Here is a 27,745-nt window from a genome sequence, read left to right as displayed (position 1 = left end):
AAGACTTGTTATTTATCACAGAATAACAGTGTGCATCCGGTAATTACTTCAGATGAGCTGGTGGATAGCTTGCTTATCAATTCTGCCTATCGCTCCTAAATCTAGTAATACAAAATCGCTTAAATGGCATCCCTTTCTTTCATTAAAGTCTGAATTTCCCTCAACTACCCTGTGCTGTTGTTATGCAGATGGACTGTGAAGTATCAAGTTGCTACTTATGAACTGTATAGACTCATAGAAAAGTCAGGTAACTTGAATTCACCTATTAAAAGCAAATAACGCCATCCCTCATTGAATTTGGAGTAAGAGCCTGTGTATAAGTAGTTACTTAAGAGCCACTGACATGGTATTTCATTTCATTGCATTAGAAGGCCTTTCTGGTTTTATTTTTATTTTATTTTATTTTATTATTTTATTTTTATTTTATTATTTTATTTTATTTTATTTATCTTTGTTTTCAAGTAATTAATCAGAGAGAATCTTTGCATTTAAAATTTGCAAGATTATAGAAAAAATGTGGTTTTCATGTTTGGTAAATAAAGTAATTTAATTCTTCCTGAATCAGGTAAGAATTGAGCTTTTGTGTAAAAGAAGGTTTGCTGAAGGGTGAGTTGGTAAATTGCCAAAACTGTGAGTTTCCTTTTATTTGAGATTCTCAGAAACACAAAAAAAGTTATTTCTGTTATTTAGCTAGCAACAAAATAGGTCTTACTATTGAGTTGTAACAGAACGCTACATGAAGTAAAATCACAGACACAACCTGACAGACAGGAGTGTTTATATGTTTCTGGGCTGGGCTGCTTGCACTGGCAGACTGTCAGTGTTTTCAATAGAAAACACGTAAGCTAAGGCATATAGTTTTTCAAAAAAAATGTGTGTTGAAAGGGAATACATATATAACTGACATTTTAAACTATACTTTTCCTAGCAGCGCTTAAAGATTAATAGATGTCACTATAGAAATTTTCTCCTCTCTCCTCTCCTCTCCTCTCCTCTCCTCTCCTCTCCTCTCCTCTCCTCTCCTCTCCTCTCCTCTCCTCTCCTCTCCTCTCCTCTCCTCTCCTCTCCTCTCCTCTCCTCTCCTCTCCTCTCCTCTCCTCTCCTCTCCTCTCCTCTCCTCTCCTCTGTTGCTTTTCACTTTTATGCATTGCTTCATCCACAGGATTGTAGTAAGAAGTTAGAATGACAAAAAAGTGAATTAGCAAACATGAATGGTGTTGCTTACCTGCAGCAGTGGTTTCCTATAAACTCACAAAAATTTTTAATTTTACTCTCAGTATTCTAGTTGGAGATTATTTAACATGGAAGCACATCAGAAACTACTTGTGTGTATATATACATACAATCACATAAAAATAAGTGTACACTCATGCTGTGAAAATAAAGTTACATGATATGGAATTGATGGGAAGAGATTTGTTCAGGAGGCGTTGGTGGAAAGGAGTTCTGTATTGAGTTCTGGAATGGGAACATTGGATAAAGGAAATAACTTAGAGATAATAAGGAAATAAGCCAGGAAACCTGAACTAGGTGGTACAAAAGGATCAAGGCAAGAAAACAACGAGTAAGTAGGAATATGAAATCAAGGAGTTGCAGTGGGAGGAAAGGACTGATGTAAAGTCAGGACAAGAAAGCTGACTGGGCTCTACAGTAATCTCTACACTCCTATTACTCCCAGTAGAACAAGCAAGGACAGAAAATAAAATTCTAGCATCCTTATTCCGTCTCTGAGGGTACCACTGTAAAAGGATAGCTTCCAGGACAGGAATGCTCAGGCTAGATGGGGAAAATGAAGGACCTTGATTTACGTTGTGTTTTTGGCTGTAGCTCATGTCATCTTCTTTGGAAGAAATGAAAGTGAAAAATACAGGGAGATGTCTCAGCTGTACCTTTTGGGATAAATACATATATTTAAGTAACCTCTGCATTTGTGTTTGAATGTTTGCAGATTTACTAATGTATGAGAAGGTAAAATAAAACCATAGCAAGTGTACCCTGTTCCAAAATACTTTGCTGTATGAAACACACTTCAGCAATATGAAGGCTTTGATTAACCGTTATTTGGAACATTTTTTTTTAGTTTTTCTATTTGTGACCGATACAGGAGTCTCCAACTCATGCAGGCAACAGGCTGTATCCCTCTATGCACTGTCCAAGAAAGGGACTACACAATGATTTGGTAACATAAAAAAATTTATCATCCTGACACTGAGTCAATTTACTACCCCTAAAGGACAAAGACATCAGTGAGTTATGCTGGTTAATCAAAATGAGTGCTGATAAAATACCTCATGGTCATATATTCACTATATATGATGTATTTTATGGAAACACTGTCTTAGGGCTTTCTGAAAGTTGAAACAGTGAAGAAGTTTTAATTACCCTCTGCAGCTCAAAGATGAATAGGAAAAAGAAAATCATAAATAGATTTATATAGTGGCTTTAAATCCAGCTAACAATACCTCTTCCAAATAGGTAACAATAACAAAGGTTTAGTTCCTTAGATGAAGCTTACCTATTGCTTCTTAGTAAAAGTAGCATTGAAGGGATGCACGACACGGACTCCCCATGGCTCTTGAACAGGAGACCTTGATTGCCCTTTTTCACTACTACATATACTTTCCCCATAGCCCCATGCGCTGTCCACGCGCCCGAATCTGTCTTACAATTGGTTACAGACCCTCAGACACACGCCTTGAGACAGCCAGCAATTGGCCACTGCCCAAAGCTCATCTTTAACACTATAGCCAATTTACTTTATCTCGACCTTGCTCAAGTTTTTGGTTCTACCGCTGTTTTCCTCATTATCTCTAACTCAGGGACGTGTGAAACAGCACAAAGCTCCCTGTGAATTCCTTTCCCACATAGCATGGCCCAGAGAATTTGTGCAAATGCTGTCTTTGGAGGTTTTCAATCCCCAGGTAGACTATGCAGCAGCTGAGATGATCTCATGTTGGCAATCAACTCATTTCAAGTGGGAAGTTGTGCAAGAGATCTCCAGAGGTCTCCCTCAAGTGAAATTTGTATGGTGTTGGGATTCAGCTAAGAGGGAGATCCCATAGGATCTTATTTATGTCTTTGAGCTTACATGGTTTTGCCTTTATAACTGTTGCTGGATTGTAGAGTTGGATAAACCCTGAGTTTTCGGCGTCTGGTGGATCCACATACATAATAGCAGAAAAGACTTTTGAAAGACAGATTTTCTTATTTCATATTAATATTGTCATTATTTCTTCAAAGCAGCTGAGTAAAGGTGGCTTGGTGGTGGGCAGAGTGTATGGAAAGGAAAGGTATAATGTAAGAAAAAGTAGATGAATGCAGCTTAACACATCTGAAAAACTGAACAAGAAAATATATTTATGAAACAATTTCAGTTCTTTTGAAGATACATTTTTCTGAAACAAGACTTTGCACCAACATATGCACTAAGAGAAAATATCTGATTGTATATAAATGCACATATATACACACGTACACATAAATATGCAGCACTATATCCTGCATAAACAGAAAGATATTACCTACAAGTTCATTTGTGAAGCAAAATCACACTCCACTTATTTTTATTAGAATATATTCATGGAAACAAGAAATATACACACCCTTTATATGTGTACATTTAGTAGGTTAAAATTTTGACAGGTCAGACTTTTATTCTTATTAAGAAGCATTTTAGTTACAGGTAACATGTTCTTGTGCTTTATCAGGTAACAAATATTCATGAATTTCTGAAGATTACATTTACTGAAATTTCTCATTAGAAGAGTTCTCTGTAAAGAAAAGCATTTCTAATACCAAATAATGTTAAGCCATTTAATTCCATGAGAACAAAGCAAAGTATTAAAAATTCAAGATTAAGGCTTGAAACAAATTTGATTATAGAAAGAGATTTTAGATTTGACAGAAATACTAATGTATATACTTCATTACATACTGTATTTATTTTAAAAATACTAACAACTCTAAAATCCAAAGCTCATCTGCAACTGCAACATCTATGGCTTCAGTCCAACTAGTTTCTCTATTCCAGGTCATGTTAAATGATAAGGGAAGTAACTGGGAATATGAGGAAATTGGCTTTCTGATACAAACTGCACCAGCCCTGCAATAATTAACAAGGCCTAGAGACCACTGTAACATTCCCTAAGGTATGGTCCTGAAGGACTATGCCTATAAAAATTGCTATAAGGAAAGAGAAGACTTCTTTGGTATCTCACATTCCTTTCCTATTCTGTCTTACTTCCTTTAAAGGAGGTGGTTTCCAACAAGTTTCACCATTTTGTATTAAATAAGAATCCTTTCTCCCGTGGCATTTGCAGTTGGCTTCCTCAGTTCACAGCACAGATTTGCTAATAAGTATACCCTGTGGCTTTAAATAAAAATCAGTGTTGTTTTTTTTAATATATATTTATATATTTTATTTTTTTTTCTCACGTGGGAATTTGGAGAAATGAATTTAGATACCGACAAATTTAACACAAAATAGGAAATTTTGGACCCTGTTTCTTTTGCAGAAGTACATCTTTTAGCTCTCATAATTATTTCACTTCCTCGTTTGAATAGTGGTGATACTTAATCTCACTTATAAAGTACTATCAGATGATGCTTTTGCAGATATTAAAAGAACAACAACTTCAGTTCAGACTCATCAGTTTCTGTCACTTTAATTATAGTTCTTGACAACCTGAGTTGCAAATGAGTAACACACACATAGAAACACTCTCAGACAAGAAGACGTACCCTCAAGGGAAAACATCAACAGGTTTTCCCAGCCTGAGTGGAATTAGTTTCAAATACTGAACAAAACAGCTTACAACAAAGGACTTAATAAAACTCATGATAGGGACATATTTCCATTAAATGCAGGAGGCCATAGTAACCTTTAAGAAGGGATCAGACTGAGATAGGAAGGCTAACAGTTGCCTTGTATCTTTTACCTCTGAAATGCGTCCTCCACACTTTGAACATACTATTTTTGCTGTTATTATTACTATTATTGTTTATGAACCTTATAGAAGAAAGGAAAAAGTGTCTGTTCTCACATCACATCATTAATCTTAATTAACTGATAAGCAGCTTCATCAACAAAGAAGTTTTATTTTTTATAATGTGTTCAAAACATTGATATGGAGTCAAAGTGAAAAACTAACTAGTATTTTTTTCTAGTTTTTTTTTTTTTTTCTGATTTTACCCAATACATCATCAAAAAAACCTTATGAACTAGGCTACTAGGTAACTAGTAGTATCATCAGAAAATGAGGCAAAGCATACAGGCTTTTTGTCCTAAATCCATCAAAGACCAAATTAGAATTCTATAAAACTGAGTTAGAGTATCAGTTTCTGATCCAAAATTCTGCAGAAACATTATCATCCTTTTTCACATCTGCGTTGCCAGTGTCAAAACACCAGTTAAATTACAGTTTTATTGAGTCAGATGGGATGTTATACATTTCACCATTCCTTGGCGATGACAGGTAACGAGCAAGTAAGGTTTAGCTATTGACCCATCAAACTGATCCACTACAACAAGAGGATGTCTTTGGGTCAGATGCGTGTCTGTGTTAGGGTCTCAAACTTTTATGGTATGTGTCAGCTGGCATTTTGGTATGCCCTTTTTAAGTTGTTTCTTAAGATACATCCATTTTTACCTTATGTAGGTAAAATGTCTTTACCTTAGGTCTTTACCCATAGAACATGGAATGCATTTGAGCATTTGGTAATCTTCTCAGTTTTTCACAAACTTGCTGTACTCAAACTTCATACATGGCAGCCACTGGTACCTTAATGGTTCCTGTCCGTTCCTAATCATCTGCTCATCTTTTTAAGCAAGAAATAAAGTGCTTTGGCTTTTTGTCCAACAAATCTTTGATGTCAAACTGAGCGTGGACCCATTTTTTTCTCCTTGATTGCTAGTGCCTGGGTGCAAGTGATCAAATCAATGACCTGACGTGTGTTTACATAGCTTTCTTATGCAGTTGGGCTTCTCTTAAGAAAAAAAATCAAAGTCTTCATTTACTGTCTCTTCGCGTTCATTTAATTAATCTTAGTATATTCCTTGGAAGACTTGGAAGATTGCCTTCCTTCCTTGCATGTAGATACATTTTTAAAATGTTTTCAGTTAGGTATATTCTTTCTCCGCTTTTGTTCACTGTTTAGGCAAGCAATGCATCCTATTGTATGTTCACAAATCAGTCTTATCTTTTTTGCTCTTCCCTTAATTTTCTTGTTATCAGCTACAGTTATTATACTAAGTAGGCCAAAACAAAATTTCAGATGTAAGCAGTGCTAGCCCAAAATACCATCTTGGATATTATCTGCTACATAATCTATTGAACTGTTTTCTCATTATCATGATTGAATCTACCACATTTCTTGTGTTGTTACTGGAAATTATCCTTGTCCATCCTCAATCTTCCAGAAGTTAATTGTGCTACATTCATATGTTTCTATTCCAATAAAAGACAACTTATTTCTCTTTGGGAGCTCTCAGAACTGCTACTACAAATGTAATATTTTTCATATTTAAGGACATAGCCTGTGAACATCTTTCTCTTAATCAAAATGACCAAGCTTGCTTAGAGGCTTCTTAAGGCCTGGTAGTCACAGGAGTTCAAAATATATTCCTACTTTATTTGGCAAAAACAACTGTGGTGCAATAGTCAGGTCATAGGATACCAAAACTGTGAGTTAACTAAATTCTACATAGTACATATTGCCATAAAAAGCTTTAAAGGTTCAAATCTTCTTTTCTCTTTGGCAGACTAGTAGAAATCCATGTTGGAAATTGGAAAGTAGACCATATAGTAGAAAGCCTTTTGTCATGCTGTTTAGAATGGCATATCATAATCTATTCCTATATAAAAATGGCATCAGCGGTGTCCCCTCTATCTTCATAGACAAATGGCTTGAAATCAAGACCATGTAACAAGAAATCAGTTAAACATATGTTTAATTCAATTCTGAACTGATTTTCACAGCACTATCATCACTTTGCATTACTCAGCTACAGCTTAGTTTTGCATTGTGTTCCTGAGGTTATAACTCATCTCTAACAATCGCAATAACTCTTCATTTAGTCAAATGGACTAGCCAATTGAGTTTTTAAATTCATAAATACACTGCTTTAAAGAAACATCTGCAGATACTGCAGGACTAGATTGTGATAAAAGCTTTGAAGGTCAAGAAAAAAGAAAACACCTGACCTCTGTTAGGGGAAGTGACTAGTACCAAACATTAGTCACACACTTTCTTTTTTTGATAGCAGAAACAGAGAGCACACAAATAAAGCAAGGAGTACACATTAATCATTACTAAGACTGAAAAAATAATCATGATTAGATTACAATTTACATGATCCTTGTAGCAACAAAAAGCCTACGGGAAAAGGTCAATGTTAACTCTGTGTGCCTTTAATACATACTCTTTAAGAGAGATTTAAGGAGCATTCATTTTTCATCTTCCAAAAGATAGAATCTTATGCTAGCACTCTTTACTGGTACATGAATAGTTGCCCATTTTCCAAGCAGTTTTATTTAACGGAGTTAAGCCTAGCAGCATATACTTCTTTTTTTCTTCTTCTATTTTTTTTTCCAGTACACATCTAGGTTATTAAGAACATCCCAATGGATAATACAAGCAATTATGTTTACTCTCAAACCTGCTTTTCCAGAATTTGGATGATAAAAATTCCATTTACAATAAATTAGAATGAATATCCCAGTTTAAGCCCTTCAGATTCAAACAAAAAACTTCTTGGGAAGCTGAGAAAATATGCTTCAGCTTGTAAGGGTTTCATCGTCTAAAAATGTACAGTCTTTTAAAGCATCACCTCTTTGCAATGTTATTGATATTTTCTGGAACTTTAAAGTGTGCTCTGTAAATAAATCTATGCCCAGAATTTTTATACTTCCCTCACTTGTTCTTTCAGCACAGTTTGTCAGCCCTCAATTTCGGTGTGAAAAAAGCAGTTCTTTCCTGACCTCCTTCAAATACTGCTGAAGGTGGCCTCCCCTCTGGCTGACTCTATTCAAGGGTGAGTCCAGAGGGCTGGATTGTGTAAAGCTTATGGAACAAATTCAGCACCAGTGGACAAGTGTAATTCCAGTTGTAGTCATTGGAATTACTCCTGCTTGCTTCAGTGCTTTTGTTTTTAGGTGCTGTTCCAAACAGTAAAATAATACTACTCTGAAGTCTATCAACCAAATTCATGCCCAATCTGACATCAATCAGCTTTTAATGGGGATAAAGCTTTCTAGCCTGTCTGGTTTTCACCAAAAGGTGCCAAAACTCATCCCCTTTCCCGGTCAGCAAACCCTTTATGGCTTACATGCCTAACCTGTGCTATGGGAGCAAGTGAGAGGAAGCACCAGACAGCGGGGTTACTCATCGTGGAAGAGTCCCTGTTTCCTTGACCAAGCATAGCTCCTTCAGCACACGCTTTCCTCTCTCTTCACCTCTACGCTACGGCGCAGTATTTCTCTTGCTCTCTCTCTCACTATCTCTTTTCTGTATCTCTCGGAAATCAGACTGGAGTTCAGAGCACTTTCACTACCTTTTATGAGGTAGAGTGCGATGTCATAGATGGGGGCAGGGCTAGTCAACTTTCTACCCACCCACCCACCTGTGCTGAGGGAGCTACGCTTGAGACCGGAAGTGGTGACTCCTCAACGGTGAGTAACCTCCTCTCATCTTTAATTCTCTCTAAAGGTCTGTGGGTGGAGGGAAAAGATGTGAGAATGGTTTTGTTGGTTGTTTTTTATTAGTAGTTTTTATATTTTTGTTAACCAGTGTGCTCACAAAATGAATTGCATGTATTGTTTTAGTCAACTATGAAGAATGGTTTCCTTCCCGTTCTGAATTCCCGGAGATAATGGCATCTGTAAAACAAGGATCACATTTCTCTGTGGAGGTGATCTATATATTTACTGGTGGTTAAAACAAACCTTCTATGTTGTTTATCTTGCATTGTGAAAAGGCATTCTCTGATCCCCTTAAACTCAGTTACTACATTTCCATTAATTTAATTGCAATAGCGCTCGGTCATAATTTTTCTAAAGTACTTTGTGATTAAAGAGAGATGCTGGTGTTTATATATTTATCATCATTAACTGTGGATAATGCTATTTTCTACAGGACAGGGTTTTTATTTTCCATGTTTTCTGTTACTGCTTTTATTTGCTTAATCCAGAATGTTTATGAAGCTATATATTGACAATAGACCAATTATAAGGCATGTCTTGTATATTAAATACAATTCAGAGGTAATTTGTAAGCAGGAAATGAAAGCCCAGGAGATGTAATTGAGACTTAACCTTGGAAATTATAAATCAAAGCTTTTGATTTTTTTGTGTTATGAAATTGGTATGGACAGGGTAATTGCTATCTGGATTTCTTGATGTTTTTCCTGTGTCACTATCTATACACTACTATTTTACTTTAAAGTCCTGTCTTGTTACCTGTTTCTCTTTGCCCAAAGTATTTCTGCTTCACTGTTTTAATATCCCTCAGCATTTAAAAAAGACAAGATGGACTACGAAGATCTTCCTTTCTTGTTCTGCCTCTTGGGTATCTATTAAAGTTGTCGAGATGTCAGAGCTCAAATACTAAAGGGCAGAAGAAGGGTCATATGAAGATTTTGGCCCCGAGGGATACCACAAATCTCACTGTTCTTGTTCATTTAATGCTCTTTACCAGCTCCATGTGGGGCCTTGTCATATCACAGTGAAAGGCACTAAAAGACAGTAATGCATACTCTATAAATCAAAGGGAGTGCAATTGCAGGCTTTTCAGCAGAGGTAGTCTTATAGCCTGATTGATGAAATACTTTATTTTCAGGTGACTAGGTGGCTTTGAGGAATTGGGTATAGGATGCAGAGCCTTCCATCTTCTAGTCACTGGCATGTATTGGGAATTTGTCAGTAGTGATGGGTAGATATTCCCTCCAATGACTCAGCAATGCTCTTTGTATGAAAGCACAGGAGATCTGAATGAAATTCTGGGAAAGTCTTGTTTATAAAACTAACAGAACTTTCACTAATGATTGTTTCCCTTCCTGTTAGAGAGAAAAATAACGACCAAGAGGATAAAAATTGGCTCCCCAACAGGTGGTAGCTTTTCTGGCTTTGAATAACATGTTCAAGGAGTGTTATTGTTACTGCTTATTCCTTTTAGTGAACCAAGCATTGAAGTCTCCAAATCTTCCTTTGCAAAGTCAAGAACTTGTCTAGCAAATGTAGCTTCCCTGGCAAACTTTGATCTTTTAAGTAGAAAAGGAAAAGTAGGTTAGTCAATTTAATGTTTCATTGGGAAATCTTTATAGGAAGTGTTGTTGTTAAAGAGGGTTTGAGGTTTGTTCTTCTCATAGGCAAATGCTTTGAGGTAAAATTTAATTTAGATCCTAAGCACGTCCTTTGCTGATGAGTTTACAAAATTGTTTTTTCATGTAATTATTCTTGCATAATGCAAGAGACTTTAATTTTTGCACAGAATTGGCAAAGCATAAGGACCAACTGAACAGTGCTCCTAATCTCACTGATATGAAAGCATATTGGTAGCACAGAGAGATAAATTCTTTTTAAAAGTGATATAAGGATTGGGAACAGGAAATCAGAATTGGTATCATTCAGTAATTAAGGTGAATTAGAGATACTGATCATCACTGGGGGGATATAATGAAACAGAGATGTCAGTGGATTACTTTAAATCCAGAGAAAATTGCTCTCTAAATTTATCTTGTAAGATGAGCAAATCATCAGTTAGTTGACTTATGTATGGGGGGAGTTTGTAGGGGGAATGATATGCAAAATGACATAAAGTGTTGTGATAATTAACCTGGAATCTGCCCGTGCAAAATCTAATACCAATTTTTTGTCATGCAACCCCAGGATATGGGTTTGCCTGAGTAACCAGACACTGTGAGAATAAATAGCCTACTTTTACATTTACTGAGCTAATTCCCCTCTCAAATTATTTTACTGGCAGATATCATTTTAAAAAAATAAAATAATTAAAATGTCTAGAATACACAGGTTCCTGCATTTTCAGCATTGTCTTAAAGATGTATTTTGTCACCTGCAATGTTTCTTTTAACTTTATATTATTTACAAATATATATATACATTAAAGTAAAATATAATCAAGCCTAATTTTCAGGTGATTTAACTTAGTGTATAATATGAAAACTTTTGAAAACAAATATCTGAGCAACTTGTTCCAATATATGCTAATTTAAATTTGTTAGATCTTAAGTGTTATGTAAACTTAAATCTATTTTACAGCACTATTTATTTATAAAAATAAAGATGTCTTTAAAATTGCCTCAGTTTAGGTAGCTAACAACATGATCTGTTAGTGGCTTAAATAAAAAACATTAAGTAGTAAATTTATACATTTATATTTTAGCAGGTCAGTATTGAAATTACAGGCTTGTTCCTCAGTCATATTGGCAAAGGTGTGAACAATACCTTAATAATGTAGATCATATATAGGATCAAACATTTTCTCAGTATGATTAAGATAGCTAAGTGTAATTCCCAAATTTTCTGTATTTTACAGGCTGATTTCTCTCACAAGCTGAATTAAAACTTTGTGGGTTGGTTCTTACCTTCTTCTTTTATATGAGAAGTGAGGGAGAGCTGTGAAATGCACCATCTGTTCACGAACGGTGTCAGCTGGCAGATAGATGCTCATCACCCTGCCCTCTCTTACTGCAGTTTTAGGCTGGTTTGACTCAAAATGAATTACTTTTGGTTTAATCTTGTTTAAGCAAAAGAAGTCACAATGATAGTGCACGAGCATTCTAGAGGACTCTTCATGTTGATTTAAACTTCAATCCTCTTAAACTTCGACCTCAGCTCATTTGAATTGTCAACAAAAGTGCTCAACAGCACTTTGAGTATAGGGTTTCAGATGAAACTAGGACTGCCTTAACACCCAAGACTTTTTGTTCCTAGGACAGTTCCATCTCAAAGACATTAAACATAATTCTGTTCAATCATAATCCTTTGAATTTTTATCCATCCCATCTGAGTGTCTCAAAGCAAACACAATAGTGTATCCTTGATCTATAGAATCACAATGAGTTTGAAACACTATATTATCCTCCAAGACTTGGGCAATTTTCAAGACCAGCATTTCTCTGTCTTCCATTCTACATCTTCCATATGTTACAGGAGTAATAGTGTAATGAAAATTGAGTATTTTAGTATTTTAAAAAAATATTCTGCTTGAATTATGGAAAGTTTTTGACTATTCTCTCTATTGTTTTGTGGAGAGTAATTCATCTAGCCAAGTGTAAACAACTGTATCTGAGTTCCTTACTCCAGACTTCCTTTATAATTGATGGAGATCAATAGGCTTTTCTATAGAGCATATAGGCTGATCTTAGGGTAGATGCTAAACTAATTTGATTAGTAACATCCTAAAAAAATGACAGAGGCATAGGCAAGTAAACTGAACTACGCAGAGAAGCACAGAGTCGAGACGTTGATGTTTATTGTTGGGATCTTTTGAGGGTATGCATTCATATGTAAGTGATGTCAACTTTCTATGAACTCAGCTGCTGCAGAAAGAAACCTATTATTTTTTTTCTGGACAGAAATATTTAAATTGTTTTGTAAGGCATGTTTACCTAAAAGTAGCTTTTTTTCAGGCTCCAAGTTCATTAGTTTTTTAGAATGGGAAGTTGACTATGTGATTTCCCCCATTCGATGCTTTTGGGCATCAAAAGGGAAGAATTAAGAAAAACAATCACAGAAGTATTCATTAAGTATGTTTAAATTCTTGGGCTACTAAGCCAAAAAATAAACACAGCTTTTCAGACATGTTCAGCATCTAGGCCTGGATTAATTATGTTGTCTTTACAATTCAAGTTCCATTTAAGATCTTTTAAGTATAATTAGGGAGGAGAGGTATTCTGACCCTTCTCCATAGAAAATGAACCCATGAAACATCTCAGGTGCTCTGTGGTTCCTTGTGGTCTTCTCTATGAAGCATGGCTGGAATGCTTTGATCCAACACCTGGAAGTACATAGTATGAGCACAGGATAAGAATTAATTTATAGAAATGCAAACTCTTTAAACATTGCCTAGGTCATTGTACACATTATCTCAATAATTTTTATAAGCAGCCCCATTTTTCATGCTTGCATTATTAGAGAAACTGGTCAATTACAGACATCTGAAAAAATGCTTCTGGGTATTCTAGTGCTAGCCTAATTCTTGGATCCTGACTGATATTAGAAGACGTTCAGTGGTAATTTTTGATGACAAGTAGGTACAGACAACTCTATAGATAATCATGACTAATGTTCAATATTTGTTAGGCAAGAACCATGTAAGAAAAGAGGCAGTGTGCAAATGCATTTTCATTTCACCATTCTTCTGAATCATTGCTGAAATTATAACTTCATCTTCTCTGCATAAGATCTGTATTAGAGGGAAGATTTTCAAGACAGGGCTGAACTTGTTTGTTTTTGTGTAGCAATGATTGTCCTTGGGTGAAAAGCACATAAACTGTTTGGGGTATGTGAATCACTGATGTTGTAAGTACTTCTGCATTTCTTGTTCAGGCACAATGCTATCTAAAGCACTGAATCTCAAAAGAAAACTTAGGCCAAGTAAATTAGGATTCCTAAAATAACATGAATATTTTCTGAAGAAATTGGTATTGTTCTTAAGCAACTTGAGTGACCTATTAAATATTTCTCAGTAATTATTGGTGATAATTTTTTTTTGCTTCCTTTTACAGTTACTCTGTTTTTTCCTTTGGATGAAACACTTGCTCTTATAAAAGTGAAACTGAGGTCACCAGAATCATCTATATTTCTGTAGCAGATAGGCAAAGGCCATATATTGTTATCTACAGCTACCTAGCAGGAGGATGTAGAAGAACCAGATTTCTCAAAGGTGGATGGTGACAGGACAGGACACAACAGACAGAAGTCTGAACATGGGTGATTCTAGTTAGATATAAGGAAAAACAGTTAACTCTGAGGGCAGTCAAATTCAAGCACAGGGTGTAGATTTCAGTCTAGAAAGGCAGGAGTCTATCCATCTTTGGAGGTAGTCAGAATTTGAGCAAAGTACTGAAAAATCTCATCTAATTCAATTTGCTTTGTACAGGGTATTGGGCTAGATAACCCCAAAAAGTTCTTTTCATCATAAAGTGTTCTATGATTATATGAATATTTGCATAGTTGTATGTGAGTAATAAAAATGAGCCTTTACAACTCAGGGCAAAATTCTGCTCATTTTGATTTATTATTTCTTGTCATCTTTGCTTGTTCTTTCCTTGTGCACTGCAGCATCATTTACGATTTGTCTCTGTTTTATTCTGGTTTCATTTGTTTGCAGTCTCCAACAATTCTTTCCTGTTCCCTAATGATTATTATTATTTTATTTTTCAATAATATTTAGTGTTAGCTAAAGCTAAGCACACAATGAACAAATATATTCACAAATGATGTATTCACTCTTTTACCAGGGGAAAAAAAATTGTAATGAACACTTATTTGTTCATGTTGTTTAACCATTGATTAATTTGCTCAGACAAATAGAACAGTTAATTCAAATACATTATTCGCAATTAAAATGTCAGAATTTCCTCTACAAATAATTTGCCATATATAATTAAGTCCATTCTTTCAGTGCTATGGCTTTTCCTAAAGCTGAAATGTGTCTCTTTCTTGAAAAATACTTCAAATTTGTTTCTTATTTTGTTGCATACTGTTGTTAAAGTTGTAAAAAGTGCTCAGGGAATCAAAGAAAGGAATGTTTCCATTCAATGAGTTGAGCCACATTTCCTCAACTCCAAGGAAGTAAAAGCCTTTTAGCACCTCAGAGATGATCAATATCTTGAATGAGCAAGCCTTTTATATGCTTCTGTGAGATGTAAAATATGCATGAAGAGCAGCAGGTACAGATTAGGAAGCAATGAACAACGTCCTGGTAGTATCTTCCCACAGAAAGATTTTGTTTTATTCATTTTGACTCTGTTTGATGCATGCTTTCTAAGCCCTTTCCCAAAAAACAGCTTGCTACGCCTGTAGAGCAGCTATCTTCAAAGTCTCTCTGTGCTGAGATGGGCAAACATAACTTTAAAGATACAAACTTAGCTGAAGGAGGAAGATTGTCTCAAAATGTGACAGATCCTCACAGTAGAAGACGCATAGATAACTCACATACAGCTACCGTTCTGACATTCTTACAAATTAAAAAATAAGTTGGAAAAATATCACATTTTTCAGCTTTGCAATCTGAAATCCTATATTATCCTGCTTCCTTTTAGTTTTCATTGTGACAAAATCAGAAGAAAGAGTAGTAGATAACACATTCCCATGTAAAGAATATAGTTCTTCTATGCTTTATTAATTTTTTGTTTATCCAAATTCTCCTGCATTTTATCATTAAGAGTACAATTTCCAGCTCACTGGGCATGTTTTGGACTTCCTTGAGGTAAGACTATGAGAAAGACATACTTTTGTTGTTACTATGCCTATTCTCTAGATAAACAACAAAATGTTTGCTTCCAAAATTCAGTTTGAAGGATCATTAGATTATGTGGGGCTTTTAAAAATAATAACTATCTTTAAATTGCATACAGGTCGGAGGTCAGTAGCACAGACTAGTTAGATATCCCATATTTCCCATTTTGGATTTAACTGCAATTGTATGTGAAAGAAGAAATTTGTATAGAGATGCGTTTGATGGAGTCGTGACTGCACATTTCAATCTGTGACATCAGGTTCAGATTATTTCATATTTTGTGTAGGCTTCTGGCATGTGAATCCCAGTGTAAAATGGTGTCCTGCTAGTGTAAAAATCCCAGTGTAAAATAGTCCTGTTAGTACACTGACCACTTACCCAAAGTTTTGCACTTTTTTATTGTGTCTGATAATGAGTTTCAGCAGACTTCTTATTCTAGTCTTCTTTAGTAAGCCTCCTGTCAATATCACAAAACCTTTGATGGGATAGGCTAACTGAAACCACATCTAATATAGTTTTTACTTCAATTTTGTTGCAGATTTTTTTTGTTCTCCTTGAAGATTAAGTAGGATCCTGTCTTCAAATCATTCACACCAACGTCTGTTTCCTGTTAACCATCCAGGAATTCACACCCAACCATTACATGGGACAGAATGATTTTAAAGATGTAAATGTGGTTATACTAATTTTGCTAGAATTAGTAGCACATCTTTGAAGACCATTAAAGAATCATATTTTTTGTTCACGATTATTCCTAGGGCATTTCTCTTATAGGCATCATAACAATAAATAGTTCTACACAGAATGAAACAGAAGATTTAGAAGAAGGAAATGTTGAGCCCTCGTGACAGAAGACTCCTTACCATTTTTGTCAATTATACGTTGATGGTAGAAAGCATTTCTTCTTCCATCTTCAACCGTAGCAAAGAAAAAAGTGTAGCATACATAATCATAATGCTGGAAAATTCCTTGGGTTAAATCCTGTTGTCATCTACAAAACTCCTTTGATTTCATGAACAGGATTTCTTACTTGGTCTGTGGAGTTGTTCCAGATGTTTGGGCATTCAGACTGTCTAATATCCTAATGCAGTAACAGAATCTGAAAGTTCTGAGGCAGTGTTATGGCATGAAAATGGCTGATAAAGCAAGCTAATTTAAAAAATTCAACCCCAGATATGATTGCTTGTCCTTACAGCGTTTCTGGTATATGATATGAACTGTACAGTTTTAGCATCTTTTCCCTGCTGTGCAGTGACAGATAATGAGCAGAAGAAAAAATTGATGGGTCTGAGAAATTTTTCTTTTTTGACAAACATACACACTAATGTGTTAGAATTGTTCTTGGTAGCCCACCATAGTCAGAAAAAAAAAAAAAAAAAGAAAGAAAAAAAAACACTTTGGCAGCATTTACAATTGGGTTACTACAGTCTTCCTTATTTGCACTAGGTTACTGGATACACCCAGTAAGCAATTGAAGTGCATACATAACTTATAGCTGGCTGGACAGCAGAGTTGGAGATGGCTAATATCTTTAGTGCCATACGACTTTCTTGGGCCAAAGACAACCAGATTCAGCACACTTTTTTGCTTGCAACTCCCAGATCTGAGGATACTTACAGGATTACCAGACTGTAACTTGTGAGTGAGACTTGCATTGGTAAGGGGAGAAGAGAGAGCAGAGCAGAGCAAAGTAAGCATACAATGCATGCTTGTAAGTAATCGTGATTTTGATGCCCATGTTTCAGTCTCTCAACTGGGAAGGCAATTTTATTTTTCCTCCAATAAAGATTTTTTTCTGTGCTCTCTGGTAGTCACTACGAAATTTAAGCCCTGTCTCTGCTAGCTGAGTGTTTTTGGGTTGGTACATGCTGCACTACTTTGGGTGCTTACTGTGAAACAAACAGTGTGCAGGTCTCCTATTGTTTCAGCAAAGTAGCCTTTATGTCTAGGATAATAAAAAAGAAAAATTTTTTAAGACTGCTAGATGTATTTGAGGACATGAAGGTCGTATTTGTTAGCTTTACAGAGTTACTAATCTTATTTTATCATAAACTTTGAATACTGTCAGTTAATTTTACAAAACTCTTCACTTAGGGAATGAAGTATGACCCACAATTGTAGTGATATCGAGTGCTGATTTATCTTTAATGATTATAGGCATATCTACATATTATTCTTTTTTTTTTTTTTTAATTTCATATTAAGCCTTCTCATCAAAGCAAATTAATTTGCTTAATATCATTTTGTCTTATACCCTTTTCCTTTTAAAATAGGCTAGAATAATTAAATCAACAGTGTAAATGCATCTCTGCAAATTGTCTAAATTATATTTGCATGTGTTCTATCCTTTATTCTGAACTTATTCTTTATTATTGGGAGTATTTTTTTATATATGTATAGGCTTTTTAAACTTGTATAATGGAGTTGACCTTGTAAAGTAAATCTGTGTTTTCAAAGGGCAATGGTTCATAAAAGACAGAAAATATCTATAGTTCTAAACATACGTTTGTGCTTTCTGTTGTGCTAGCAGTCAGCCTCTGTTAAATACAACAAAATGGACTTGGGAGTCCTTACAGTTTACTTACCTGTAATTGAAAAAATGTAGATGAGGACAGCTATTCAGTGGATGGGACAGTTATAAAACACAGTTACCCCCCGAATGAATTAAATAATCAGCATGTCTGAAGGAGTAAGTTAATCACAATCAAATGTGAAAATTAATAGCTAGGAAAAGATGAGCATAATACCATTTTCTTTGTGTACCCACTTATCCCTTTTTAGCCCCATTGTGACCACTTTGCATCCCAAATTATGACTCTTTGCTTGTTGCAGAATTTCAAATGCATATGATAGTTTTCTCACAATAGACTCACATCTAGTAAAATCCTTATGCACATCTTCAAGTGACTGACTGAAATATGGCTTCAGGCATTGGGTAGTAGTGCTGATAAATAGCAGATGTCTCCCACCATAGGGATGTGTGCATCTGAATAGCAAATAGGCCATTCTTGCATTGGCTATCACTAATAGTATCATGTTTTATGCATGCACTGTGCTACAGAAGTGTAAGATGAGTACTATGAATAAGAGCTTTTTCTTTTATTTTTATATATATCTTACATACATATGTAGGACTAGATTTATTATTAAGCACAGCTGAGAGGAAAATGTTCTATTGTGTAAGAGTGTCATGTGGAAAAATGTTATTTCTGATTCACCCTCCAGATTCATAATTGTTTCATGTAACCTTATTTGCTCTAGAGGCTATTAACTGACTTTTGGATTGTAGTAACAGAACCTATACCTGTCCACAAAACTTGCTTCAAACAGGAGGAGAAGCAGGGAATGCACCTAGAATTCTCAGATAGCCTTAATGGCTTGACAATGCCGAAATGATCTGCTAAAGGCATAAAATCAAGTCTTAGCCAAAAGTATTCAAAGGGTTGTGTGATTCTCCAATGTAGAATCATAGAACGATCTAGGTTGGAAAGACCTTTAAGATCGTTAAGTCCAACCATCAACCTGACCTACTGAGTCCTGTCACTAAACCATGTCCCCTAGTGTCACATCTACAACATCTCTTAAATCCCTCCAGTGATGGGGAACCCACCAATTCCTTAAGCAGCCTGTTCCAATGCTTAATTACCCTCTCACTGAAGAAATTCTTCCTAATGTCCATTCTAAACCTCCTCTGGCACAACATATTGAATAGACAATTCCTCCTCCCAATCTGTACCAAGTAAAACAGACTAAATTCTATTAATCAATAATTTTTGACACTAAATTTTTGCATTCATACATTTAAAGGTCAATGTGGGCCATTGTTATCATTTAAGCTACCAGCCTGCATAAATGATGGGTAGGTTCCCTGAAATAATATGCTTTGAAAATCTCCGATAGTTATGCTAAACTAGAGTATACATATTAAGCAAAAACATCCAATATTGATTTTACAATTTCCAGATATAGAATCACTATCCTTCACGAGTTCTTGTGATTAATTACTATCACTACTAAAACTTTTCATCTAATTAATAACTAAAATTACATGCTTTACCTTCTAGCCATTATATTCTGTTATATCTTTGTCTTATCTGTTAAACCTGAAATATTATCACATTTCTGTTACCATGTACTTGCTGATTTTGATCAACTCATTTTTTAATCATTTGCTTTATTAGTGGAAAACACAGAGCTGTCTGAATCTTTCCCATAAAACGTCTTTTTTTCTTGAGGTTCTTTATGTTCTCTCCATTTCTTCAATGTTGTTCCTGCATTGAGAACGCCACCGCTGGGTACACATGATATATTGAATACGATTTTTTAACCTTTTTCATCAGTCTCCTCCTTTTTATGTACTCAAGGTTCATATTATTCCTTTTCCACAATTTTGCTGTATCTAATCTAATTATCTGTACTGATTCAATGAGATGTTGACTCACTCCTGCCTATGATAAAGTTCCTTATCCTGTAAATAGGTATCATCTGCTATAAAGCTGTCCAAAGTAAAATCTACATTTCTGACCTTTATCAGCTTATTAGATATCAATCACTCATCCTCTTTATGATATACCAGCTTCCCAAATGTTATCTGCAAATTTAATCAGTTAAGTTAACAGCATGTTAACAAAAATAACATAAAGCTGACAACAGGTTTCTTCAAGAGACCACTGCAAAAGTCACGGTGTAGCAATGATTTCACTGCCTGTACATGATTTTGGAAACGTAGTTACTTCGATTTACAATCATTCTGTAAGTGCCATGTTAATTTTGTATCAGCTGAGTTTTAGTAAAACTGTTATGTAGTACCAAGGAAAACACCTTTAAAAGAGCCAGTTGTACCAACAGCATTGTTATAAGCAACACAAAATTTAATCACATCAAAATATGATGCAGATTACTTTGAAAATAAAATGGTTTTACCCACAAAACCATTCAGTTACCATTAACTGCATTTCGTTCCCCCCTTTATTTACTGAGTGTGTTATAGACTTTGCATTATTTTGTTTGGAAGCGCTCTCAGCTGAGCTGGCCTATAATTTCACAGGTCATTCTACTTGCCTGGCTCAAATATTCCCTGACTAGCAACTCTGTACAGTTCTCTTCCACTTCTTCAGGTATTTTGGTATTGCAGTTGCTGGTTATTTCCTTTTATGTATATGTATATGTAAAAGAGGCATTAAATCCTTATTGTCACAAGATTCTGGAAAATTCTTCAGATAGTGGAGGAAAAATGCACCACAATTTATAAGCAGATCAAAAACTCCTCAAAGCATTATGGATTTGGAGAACACAAAAAAAATAATAAAAAAATCTTGGCAGATAATAAGCTCTGCTGCTTCTAGCTTTGCATTCATTAATTGCAAAGTTAGCTGGTAGCAAAATCTTTTTTTTTTCTTTCTTTTTTTTTTTGATTTTTTTTTCTGAATGATTTATGCCTTTCCTGAGTAGATGGCAGTTTTAGCCTGGATAACTGACCAGCTCCAGTGCAGTGATTCCCAAGTTCTTCAGTGATTCTGAATCTTCCCCGTTCTTCTTTTTTCTTGAAGTTTTATGGCCCAGTAACCTAGATTTATTTCTTGTGTTTGAAAGGGATCTTTTTCCTAAATGGACTTGTAAACAGATCTAAGTAACAGAACACTCTTACTTTGTGTAGCTAGTCAAAGACTGTTAGTTGTTTGTACAGAAAGCTTTTATTATATTCATAATTTCCTAACAATTGGAAGGGAGTGAATTTTGCCTCCTGTACTGTGCAATAACTTCCTAGTGGTACTTTTATATGAAATGTTAATTCCCCCTTGCTCCCCTGTCCCCCCACCCCTCGCTTTATTATTAATATTAATATTAATATTAACAACATTAACTGTTTGGAAAAATGCATGTCTCTACACACAGATTTTGTAAGGAATTAACGTGCTGCTGCCTCGTTTTAGCTTTATGACACTGTAGCTCTGCCGATGCGAAGCAAAGCTTAAAATTGATGTAACACAGTGGTGTATTAAGATCTAAATGTTAATTGGAGTGATGTTCATTCAGTTTAATTCTTCTTTACTTGAGCCAGAATACAAGCAAGGAGCTCGAGGCAATAAGAAAATCACTGGAAGTGCTTAGGTAGCCAAATTAGATACATGGGGTGGTTACCAGCAGATTTTGGAGAACACTCATATCCTAATACTATTACGGGATTTTTATGTCTCTTTTCTGATTCCAAGACTTGAAAGCATAGTACAATATGAATGGTTATTGAGGACAAGGACTAAATACCTGCACGTTAAAATTAGATTAATAATGGCGAAGATAGGGAGCTCTTATCTGCTATAACAGCAGATTGGAACTGGAGGTAATTAAAATTGGCATCAGAATATGTAACATAGTTTTCTAAAAGACATCAATACAATTCTCATCTGATCTTACAGAATTACACATGCTTCTGCACACCCTCATCAATAAACATCATAGAATTATTACTGTGTTTAAAGATGTAGATTGCACCCTTTGTATAGATTTAAGTATCTAATTTATGTGCCTCCTCATTTCAGCATGCATTCTTTAATCATTCAGTTCCTTAGCATATGCCCCGTTTAAAATAGCTACCAGACCTCTTTTCACAAAGAAATGCTGGAAAATGTGAGACTATTAGAAGTCTTCAACAAATGGAATTCATGGGAATGTACAATATAGGCATGATCCAGTCAGTTTATCCACATTGATTATGAAGTAAATGCTATTTGGTGGTATCACTTTATATTCAGAATCAATCCACTGGTGTTTCAGAAAGAATTATTTAACAATGAATAATGTGTGATTGTAGATCTCAACAGTAAATTACAATATCCTAATTTAATAGAGTATGATCTGTTATTTGCCAACAAACATACAGATTGCCTTATAAATCATGCAGTAGTGCGGTTATAGAATTCACTATACTGAATTATATTTCATTACTGCCTATTGAACAGTCATGTTTTTGCTATATAATATAATTTTCCATCTTTTAACTTAGTTTCTTTTACTAACAGAAAATGCAAATTAGTCCCGAGGAAAAGTATTTACTGGGGACAGGCAATTAACTATGCATTTCAGGGAATGGCACCAACTACGTGAAAATCATCAAAACGCTTTTCTGTATTGGACCTCTCTGTATGTAACTGTTTATGTATTTAATGAATTATATTGAATATAAGACCACAGCTGAGGAAATCAAAATAATAGGTAAGTCTATAGATGAATGTACTTCCAGGTACAGGATTTCTGTAATGTCTATTTTTGTTTCACATTGGTCACTGACACTTTTCAGAATGAGGTTTCTCCTGCAGTTATAATCTGAACTCTCTTATTCAGTTAATGATTCAAAGTATTTGAGGTGAATTATAATTTTTATTATTATTATTATTGCCTTGTGGGTATTTGTCCCAGTTACCTTACTTAAAATTCATGTTAAGTAATTGTATACTCCCAAAAGATACAAAAGGAAAGGTTTGTAGGGAGACAAGCCTTTTGTTCCAGTTAAAAATAGCTAAGAACTTATTGAGAAAGTGGGGTGGAATTAAAGAGCTGAAATTACAGAATCACGGAACAGCTGAGGTTGGAAGGGACCTCTGGAGATCATCTAGTCCAACCTCCCTGCTCAAGCAGGGTCACCTAGAGCACATTACACAGGATCATGTCCAGACAGGTTTTGAATATCTCCAGAGAAGGCGATTCTACAACCTCTCTGGTCAGCCTGTTCAAGTGCCCTGTCACCCTCATAGTGAAGATTTTTTTTCCCTCACATTCAGGCTGAGCTTCCTGTGTTTGTGCCTGTTGTTTCGCATCCTATCACTGGGAACCACTGAAAAGAGTCTGGCCCCATTGTCTTAACACCCTCCCTTAAGACACTGATATACATTGGTAAGATCCTCTCTCAGCCTTCTCTTCTCAAGGCTAAACAGGCCCAGCTCTCTCAGCCTTTCTTCATAAAGGAGGTACTCCAGGCCCCTAATCATGTTTGTAGCCCTCCTCTGGACTCGCTCCAGTAGTTCCGTGTCCCTCTTGTACCGGGCAGCTCAATACTGGGCACAATACTCCAGGTGTGGTCTCACTAGGGCTGAGTAGAGGGGGAGGATCACCTCTGTAAACTGGCTGGCAACACTCTCCCTAATGTGCCCCAGGATACCACTGGCCTTCTTGGCCACAAAGGCCCATAGCTGGCTCACCGTTAACCTGCTTTCCACCAGGACTCCCAGGTCCTTCTCCAGAGAGCTGCTTTCCAACAGGTTGGCCCCCAGCCTGTACTGGTGCTTGGGGTTATTCTTCCCTAGGTGAAGGGCCCTGCACTTGCCTTTGTTTAACTTCATGAGGTTCCTCACTGCCCAACTCAGCAGCCTGGCCAGGTCCCTCTGAATGGCAGTGCAGCCACTCCTCCCAGGTTTGTGTCATGATGAATCCATGCTGACTAAAATAACATTGCATCCAAAATAGTTCCTTCAAACTAGAAAAGAATTCTAAAAATTTAAGCCAGCTTCCATGGTAGAACTTAAAGGCGTTATCACAAACAGTATATACCAATTTTTCAACATTTTAGGAACATCCTAAATAGTAAACTAGATTTTTACAGTACTTAAGACCATATTTTTTAATACCTATTGATTTGAGGTTGTCTAGTTGGATTTGGCAAGTGCCTAGTTTGTATTTTGGAACATTGAAATATTGCTTTGGAAGTCCCATTATCTGCTTAAATTTTTTTTTAAATATTTGGGCAGGGACATGTACTTGATTTCAGTATATGATGGAAGCCTGTTGACTGGAAGTCCAAATGGTTTGAAGTTCAACAAGTTCGTGAGGCCTCTTCCACAGGACCTAGGCACCTAAGGCAGTCTTATGCACAGGAGAAACACAAGGGTATATGTACAAAAAGCCTGCTAAGCATAAAGTAAGATTACTTGTGAACATGAGTAGCTCAAATATTATAGTAACTACAAAAACCTGCACTTAACTGTTTCATCTTTTTTGTTCTTTAGGGATTTCAAAATCTTCTTTTGTCTTTTCAGACAGTATTGCCTAACAAGCTTTACACTAGCCTCACACTGCTCCTTTAGACATCACTGGGGGTGTTATCTTGGGCTTCACAGGAATAGTTAGAAAAAACACTTGGGCACTTGGGAAATCTCTGCTGAGCTATTTTGCTGTTTCTGACATTTAAAAGTAAATTTTTAAAGGGTCAAGTGAGAAGTAACTTTTTCTTCTTGAGAAAAATGAGGAAACTGGATTTTCACCCATAGGAAAAGAATCAACAACAAAAAACAGCCAACACAAACTTTTCCTCTAAATTATTAAAATAGTTTATTTGAAGTACCATAGTCTTCTTACATGGTGCATGTTGCTAGTGCTTGTTACTACAAGCATCTTGATTAATCCTCAGTGTTCATTTCCTCTTTAATGAGATCTGAGAGCACGCAGACTTCAGTCAGGAAGTGGTCCAGTGACACACTCATGAAGTAACACTGCTGTATTTCATGTTGTTTTCTCTTCCTAGCTGGACAGTGCCACTTCTCTCATCCAGGCAGCTAAAAATCTGATGAACGCTGTGGTCCTTACAGTGAAGGCATCGTATGTAGCTTCTACTAAGTATCAGAAGGTCTATGGTACTGCTGCAGTGAACTCACCAGTTGTATCTTGGAAGATGAAGGCCCCTGAGAAGAAGCCTCTAGTAAAGAGAGAAAAACCAGAAGAATATCAGACAAGAGTGAGAAGAGGGTCCCAGAAGAAACATATTTCCCCTGTACAGGCCTTAAGTGAATTTAAAGCTATGGATTCATTCTAAAACACTAAGCTTTACCAGGAGGGTTTTATATTCTTTTTGTATGCATACCTGCTGACTTGTATGCGTCTGGCATGGGGTGGGGGAAAACTGTCAATCTGCATGCAACCTGAGACTCTACTGAAGTAACTAACTTTCTGCAACGCCAAAATTTATGGTGTTCTCTTCTAATGTTCAGTGGACTTATTCCAAGCTTACTTTTTAATCTAAACTATAGCATTAATTTGGCCAAAGAATTTGCATCACAGGGGTATGTGTGAATTAAATAATAAATTCAAGTCTAAACCCAGAAATTTTTATGCATGCAAGAAACATTAGGTTGGCAGGTATATTAAGTGGAAAAAAAAATGGAATTGTAATGGTAGACCATAAAGCTTGTATTGCTTCTGTTCCAGTGCAAAAATGTACTAGCCAATATGCTTAAATGTGTGGCCCAATAATTAAATGATATAACTTTTAAGTCATCTTCATCATAGTATGTGAATTTTTAAAATAAATACAAACTAATTCATCTTTAAAATGCTTCTTTTAAACCATATTTTGTTCTTTATATTCTAGTCGTGTTATGATTGCTCACATTTCAATTAATCCCATTAATATGAACAGAGATTTACTTTTGCCAATTGAATTCCTTATGGTGGAGTATGAAGCACAATATGGTGATTGACATTGCCTTTTATATTATGATTATGATTATTATTATTATTATTATTATATTAGTAATAGAAGACCTGGTGGTGGAATGTTTAGAGACACGGAAACTGACAATGTGAGAATTTAGAGGCAATTATGTAGGTGTAGCTTGGATTACAGGTATCTGACATACCGTTGTAACCACTAACTCAATAAACTCATTTAACCTTGGAATCCTCAATATGGCTCGTCTCTTTTAATGAACAACTATCTTCTGCATCATAATTGAGGTAGACAGATTAATTTTCCTCATGTTTCCTTTTATTTATTTATTTAGTCAAGGAAAACCAACATTACACTCATTTTCTCAGTTTTTTTTTTTATAATCAGGATAGCCAAATATGAGCAATGGGTCAAAAACATAGTTTAAATCTTTATGTGAGACATACATGCCAAGAAGGTGATGACATTTTTTGTTCAAATACACCACCTCAGAAACAGCATGAGGATAGTTCATTTTAATAAGTTCGTAAGCTTGACATCTAAGAAACTTGGAAATCATCATCATGCCACACTGTATAGATATATATAAAGGCCACTGCACAAAGAAATGCAGTACCTGCTTTTATTCCCTTTTGACCCCAACAGTTTTCTCAACTACAGAGGTTGCGTTATAATTGTGAAAAGGTCGTGGTATATTTGAAAACAAAGCAATAAGCATGCATTTATTTTTCTTGTAATTATATAATAACAACATAAGATAACTTTTGTGATATCATAAGGGATCTGAAACACTGTGAGAAAGTGAGATATACCATAAGTGACACGGCTATTCCTTACAGTGTTTTTGAGAGGTGTTTGGATGCTTATATCAGATTTATTATTCCTCAGAATAGCAATGTACCTAATTTTGTTCTATTGCCCTCCTACACAATCTAAAGAAAGAAATATATTCTCCAAGGCTTTCTAGGAAATCATGATTTTTGCTTTGTTTAGTTCTGTATAATAAAAAGGTCTGACATAAAGTGTAGGAATAAACTAATGGATGAGGATTTGGGAAATGTTCAGTACAGCCAGTCCTCCACTAGCAAAAGGGAACTCATCACCAGTGTAGTGTTATGAAGAGCTATGCTGGACCATGGATCAGAAAGCTGTGTCTGTTTCTTTGCAACTATCATCTTGGTTCACAAACCAAATGTACGGGTACCATACATATTCTTGAATACATACAACCTTGAAAATTTTATCTTCAAATTTTATTGACAATGCATAATAAGCAATTATATTGCTACATCTAGAAAGTACAATTGTAAGTTTCTTGATCACAGAATTCAGTTATTCTTAAGTAATGATTTGTTTCTAGCAGACGAATGTGCAGAAAATGACTGGTTTGAAGATCAGTGTGGAGGTCAGGCAGGCATCCCTGAACGAGAGGCAGTTTTCATTCTAGCCTTGTCTTCCATGCTGTGGTCACTCTTCACATTATTCATATGCCAGCAACTGTTTGTTCTCTGTGAGAAACTAGAAACCCAAATTACAAGAGTGACTTAAATGCTTCTCCCAGGAATGGCTGTATCTTTTGATCTGTAGCCGTGAGGAGAAGGCTAGAGAAAGGGCTTTGGCTTACTTCCCACCTTAAAAAGCTGTGGAAAAAGGGTTAGCAGAATATTTCAGTTTTGTAATTTCCTTCTTCAGCAAGAACTACAGCCAATTTCTGAATTAATAAGTCAGAGAAAACAGAAAGTCTGAGAACTTTTAGATAACTTTCAGAATAATTTTCCTAAGATTATTTTTCCATGGTGGTTTATTTATTAAATTAAGAGTTTAAAA

The 27,745-nt window shown here is 35.6% G+C and overlaps 1 protein-coding gene across 4 annotated transcripts in view; it reads left to right on the top strand.

Moving 5' to 3' along the window:
• CTNNA2 (catenin alpha 2) overlaps positions 1-26,156 on the top strand; it is a 478,287-nt gene extending 452,131 nt beyond the window's left edge. For 3 of the 4 annotated variants that reach the window (XM_040555118.1, XM_040555119.1, XM_040555117.1), the window contains exons 18-19: positions 8,526-8,669; positions 24,998-26,156. In XM_040555118.1, the coding sequence (XP_040411052.1) occupies positions 8,526-8,669; positions 24,998-25,285 (432 nt within the window). In that variant the 3' untranslated portion in view covers positions 25,286-26,156. The remainder of the gene's footprint in view (positions 1-8,525; positions 8,670-24,997) is intronic. The other variant, XM_040555120.1, reaches the window with a different exon arrangement.
• The last annotated feature ends 1,589 nt before the right edge of the window (positions 26,157-27,745 follow it).

Source organism: Cygnus olor, chromosome 4 (genome assembly GCF_009769625.2).
Source record: "Cygnus olor isolate bCygOlo1 chromosome 4, bCygOlo1.pri.v2, whole genome shotgun sequence".
Lineage (NCBI taxonomy): Eukaryota > Metazoa > Chordata > Aves > Anseriformes > Anatidae > Cygnus > Cygnus olor.
This window is presented reverse-complemented; position numbering and strand designations above follow the sequence as displayed.